At 47.9% G+C, this 4,654-nt stretch overlaps 1 protein-coding gene across 1 annotated transcript in view; it reads right to left on the reverse strand.

The window, feature by feature from the left end:
* HUWE1 (HECT, UBA and WWE domain containing E3 ubiquitin protein ligase 1) overlaps nt 1-4,654 on the reverse strand; it is a 138,425-nt gene that overhangs the window by 1,134 nt on the left and 132,637 nt on the right. The window contains exons 75-81 of the mRNA XM_007449397.1: nt 4,517-4,634; nt 3,749-3,889; nt 2,480-2,767; nt 2,251-2,356; nt 1,505-1,622; nt 1,025-1,206; nt 547-737 (exon numbers count right to left, since the gene is read on the reverse strand). Coding sequence (XP_007449459.1) covers nt 547-737; nt 1,025-1,206; nt 1,505-1,622; nt 2,251-2,356; nt 2,480-2,767; nt 3,749-3,889; nt 4,517-4,634 — 1,144 coding nt within the window. The remainder of the gene's footprint in view (nt 1-546; nt 738-1,024; nt 1,207-1,504; nt 1,623-2,250; nt 2,357-2,479; nt 2,768-3,748; nt 3,890-4,516; nt 4,635-4,654) is intronic.

Consider the following 4,654-nt stretch of genomic DNA (forward strand, 5'->3'; position numbering starts at 1 on the left):
AGGGAAAGAAGAAAGATCAATTCATGACAAAAGATGATAACCAAATCTGTGTTCCCATGGTGCCCACTTGACTTCTGCTTGTAGACTCCCAATCCTGTCCTAGCCTTGTCTGCCCTCCTCTAATCTGGCCCCAATACTGGCCACCAGGCACCTAAAACATAATCTGACCCTGTCACTCCTCCTTAAACACCATGGCCCTACATGAAAGCTCCAAGGAGGCATTCAGGGTCACTGGTCATCCCTGCTGAGTTCTTTAGCATTCTGCTCCCTGCAACTCCTTGCTCTGGCTATGTTGAGCCCTGGAATACACCTTGTTCTCACATGGCAGTGTTCACCTGCAATGTCACCCCAGCCCCACTGTGAGTCTGGGCCAGCTTCTCATCTCAAATATCATCTTCTCCACAAAACCCACCAAATTGTGAGTTACCCCAGGTCCAGGGTACCCGGGGCCAGATTTGCACTCCTGACCATGGGTAGGAGCCTAGAAGTAGCAAATACGCAAATTCAATCTAAATGCTGAAAAGGAGAACAAACCCTTCCTCTTACCATGTGTGAGCTGAAGGCAGGCGGTCTGTGGACCTGTCATCTCGATGGATCTGAAACTTCTGAATGCCATTCATGCCTTCAAGGGCAGCAAAACCTTGCAGGGGCACCTTGGAAGTACCCGTGACAAACTGGAGGAACTTGGCACGGTCAGCTTGATCGAAAGAACGCAATGCTCTCCAGAACCACTGGATCTACAGGAATGAACACAAGAAACCAGTGTTAGGTAGAGAGTTCTTGGAAGAAAGGGGGATGGGATTTGGAATGTTAGGCAAGTCCCTTCTGTGAGACAGGTTTCAGTTCCTCCATTCACAAGATGAGCAAGGAGATCACCTGAAAACTGAAACTCCAGAAGAGTGAAGAGTTAGGTACAGGTAAGCTGTCACTCAAAACTCCCTTCCCCTAAGAGTACTGGTTTATTTGGTGTCATATAAAGTAACACTGCTTAAGGATACAGGGAGGGATGCCAGCAGCAGCTCACCTGAATAGAGTTGGACTGGTACTTGTGGTATTCAGTGTTGGATTTCAAATCGTCAATGTCGATTGTGGGCAGTCCTGATATGAGCAGCTCTAACTCCTGCTCAGTGAAGATGGAAATGAGGCGCTTTGGAATGATCTCATAGAAACCTTCTAAGAAAGCCGCCAGCTGTTTGCGGATGGCTCCTGGGGAGAGAACCAACAAGCCACGTGGCATCTGAACTCATACAACTGTTAGAGGTCAGAGATCCCCAATCTGGCAGGATGCTGACTGATCTGCCTACCTCACCTACCACTCTGTTTCTAGGCCCCCATATCAGGGTGGATGAAGGGAAATATTTTTTGGTCAGGTTTTTGGACTCCTTTTATGCAAGGCATTTGTGGCTGGCATACGGGAAGAGAAGAAACAATGTCTGTGAAATGAGTGAGGCCTGACCTTGCCCCATACTGAGCAACTAGGGGATCTAATGGACATTTCCCCTACCTGTCATTCTCATCTGGCACACCAGGTGTACATACTCCTTCTTATTCTCCTCTGTTACCAAGATGTTGGCCCCATTGGGTTTGAGGTCACGAACTTCACACACTCCAAACTCTTGGACCTAGAATACCCAAAACCAATAATATGAATCAGGCTTGGTCTAGGATGGAACTTACATAGATACCTGGAAACACACCCTAAACTCTTTGCTGTATCCTGGGCAAGGAGATGAAGCAAGGTCATAAAAAACAGTGACTTTTCTCATGAGCTCATAAATCCCTAATAGGGAAAGGCCAAGGGTTTGGTCCTAAAACATACGGAAACTATCAACAGTAAAACAGAAAAGGGCATGGATAACATACATAATGTAACACAAAAGAATCCTTATGGAAAGCAATTTGGGCGAAGAGTAACCTTGAAATTTGTTTTTCATTTATGTCTATTTGTACAATTTTTCTAGAGTGAACTGCCTTTGGGAATGAAGAATAATGTACTAGAGCATTTTTTCAAAATATAGAGGAAACTAGGAAACAGCCTGGATTGTTTTACAAATTCTGGTTTTTCTGTTTGTGCCATCTCATGCAAATACCCACTGTTCTCTGCCAGATGGGGAACGGGGAATGTGACTTAAGACAACAAGATGCTTCCTTAGAAGCACTAGAGGTTACCCAATGCCAGTTCAAGGACAACCCCATAATGGGTTTCCTAGACTAGCTGGGATGTGCTATGGTCAGGATCTCCTGACATACCTCAGTGCTGAAGGTGAGGTCGTAGCCTAGTGTGGAGACATCATTTTCCAGCAGATAAACCAGGCCCTGGTAGAAGTGGTAATCTTCGCTCTCCATATCTGTATATCTAGATAAACAAAATTAGGGCCATGGGTTGGGGTGGAGGACAGGCAGCCTAGTGATGGGACACAAGAAAAGGGACCCGATTTCCAGGACTGAAGACAGTCCCGGGTTTGTGCCACACCCTCACCTGACAGACTTGCCCAAGATGTGTTTGTAGAAAGACCGAGTAAAGTAGCACTCCAGGAGGCGGTTGTCATATACAGCTTTGGCCACGATGCGTCCAACAAACTTGAAGTAGCTAAGGTGGTTGGGGTTGCAGTGGGAAGATGGATTGATGGTGTATGTGACCCGATCACCAGGTGAGGTACGGAACAAGGCATACATAGGGTTAAACATCTCCCGAGAGATGATCATATACCACTCCCGCAGGAGCCCTCCAGCATCCTGCCCTTCTTCTCCTTCAAACACTATATACCTGTATAAGAGAGCAGAAACAGGGATGTGAAGAAAGCCCAGGACAAATCCATTCTTTTGCACAGCATGACCTGAGTGAGCGATTGTGAAGGAGTAGCTGGGGAGTGCAGGGTCAGAGGACAGTGGTAAATGCAGAGTGCCAGGAGAGCCCAGAGGAGTGGTGGGGATCTGGGACAAAAAAGGGCATCATTGTTGGAAGAGATGTCCCGAAGTATCAGTAAAGCCTCACCCATATTCCAGAAAACAATAATAAGAAAGGTATCAAGGCCTAATAAGAAAGCAGGGAGGAATCATCAAGTGGCATCAAAGAGAGCTGAGCTCAGAGTCCGACGTCTATAAGGATTCGGTGGTGGAGGAGTAGGGTTCAGTCTGTCTTGGAAGCCTCTCTGACTTCCTGTGTGACTACATGGATAGTGAGCCCATGCCATAAGGGAAGGGAGGAATCAAGTTCCTGAGTTCAGGAGGATCAAACTATATCAATAGATCTATCATCTCAATGGCTTCCATGACACGTGGTACTGCAAACTGCCAATCTCCTCTAGGTGGTGCCAGAATCACTAGTGAGGGATTACCAATTTGGTGGGGAGCCACTCTTCCAAGTATGGTCTCCCTAAACCCAGGGTACCATTTGCTCAGCAGGGTTCCCGTTCCTAGTGCAACAATGGAGGAAGCTCTCTTTGTGAAGCCATCAGGTGTACCTTTGTAAATGTGAAAGACTCTCCGGTCTGTATAGGAATTGTTGGATAGTTCAGCCCAAGGGCCAGATGGCCAGCAGAAGACCAGTCTCATGAGACTGGGTGGAGAAGACGGGTGACAGTTCAGTGAGATTATCTAAGCTGGATTCCTCTTAGGAATTCCTACCGGGGAGGGCAGCACCTCCCTAAGTTCCCCTGCACATTTGGGCCCCAAGTAAGCCTTCACTACCACGTAGGGAGGGGTCCCAACCCTCCCATCATATTTATTCTCTGCTCTGGGCTCTTACAATCGATTCTTCATTTCTTCAGGGGATTTCCGGTGCAGCTCACGATAGGAGTCTTCAAACACATGGTCACGGCGGACGTGCACAGCCATGTCTTCTTTCCGGAGCCCCTCGTCCAAACGCTCCAGCTCTTGGCGGAAATATCTTGGGAGGTAGGAAAGGAAGGAAAATAAGATTAGGGGTGGCAGAGTAAACTTTTGTTTGCCTGATTAGGATGAAGATCGGCAGTGATGTTCCCCTCATCCTCCAGACACTTTGATCCCTCCAGTGTTTGGGAGAGGCAGGTCATTCACTACCAACTCTAAATTTTTCCCATCTCCATTGAATAGGGGCCCACAGACATTATGGCATGGAATTTCTGCAATAAGCAGGTAAGCATGTGTAGGTGCACAGGAAGGAAGAGAAGAGTAAAAAATGACAGGAGCGTTGTGGAGGCTCGCCCCCCCATGAGCCCTGCTGTGGCTACCTGCACCTCCTGTATTACCCCAAAGGAAGGACCTTAGAAATCATGTGATTAAACAAAGGCTTGCATTTCTCTGATGAAGAATGGAGACTGGGTTGGAGAAGGCCAAGGAGTATTTAGGTACAATGATGGTCCGTGGCACAGATGAGTCTCTCCCCGCCCCCCGACCCCCCAGCACCATTCTAAGGGCTGCCACCAAGGGAAACTTCTTTCCCTGAAAACATCATCCCAGGAGAAATTTTGGCTCCTTTCTGGGAGAGGAGATACCATTTAGAGAGTTCCCATCCCCCCAACACCAGGGCACATACTTGCGCTTGACATCAAAGTCAAGGACACGAATGTAGTCTACCAGGACAGCAAAAGGCCCGTCAGCGAGGTGGGTGGTGGACTGCCGTAGGATCTGGTTTAACACAGTGCGATGAGTCTCTGGGGGGAGAAAGGACAGC

This window comes from Lipotes vexillifer, unplaced genomic scaffold, assembly GCF_000442215.2.
Source record: "Lipotes vexillifer unplaced genomic scaffold, Lipotes_vexillifer_v1.1 scaffold2129, whole genome shotgun sequence".
Classification (NCBI taxonomy): Eukaryota; Metazoa; Chordata; class Mammalia; order Artiodactyla; family Lipotidae; genus Lipotes; species Lipotes vexillifer.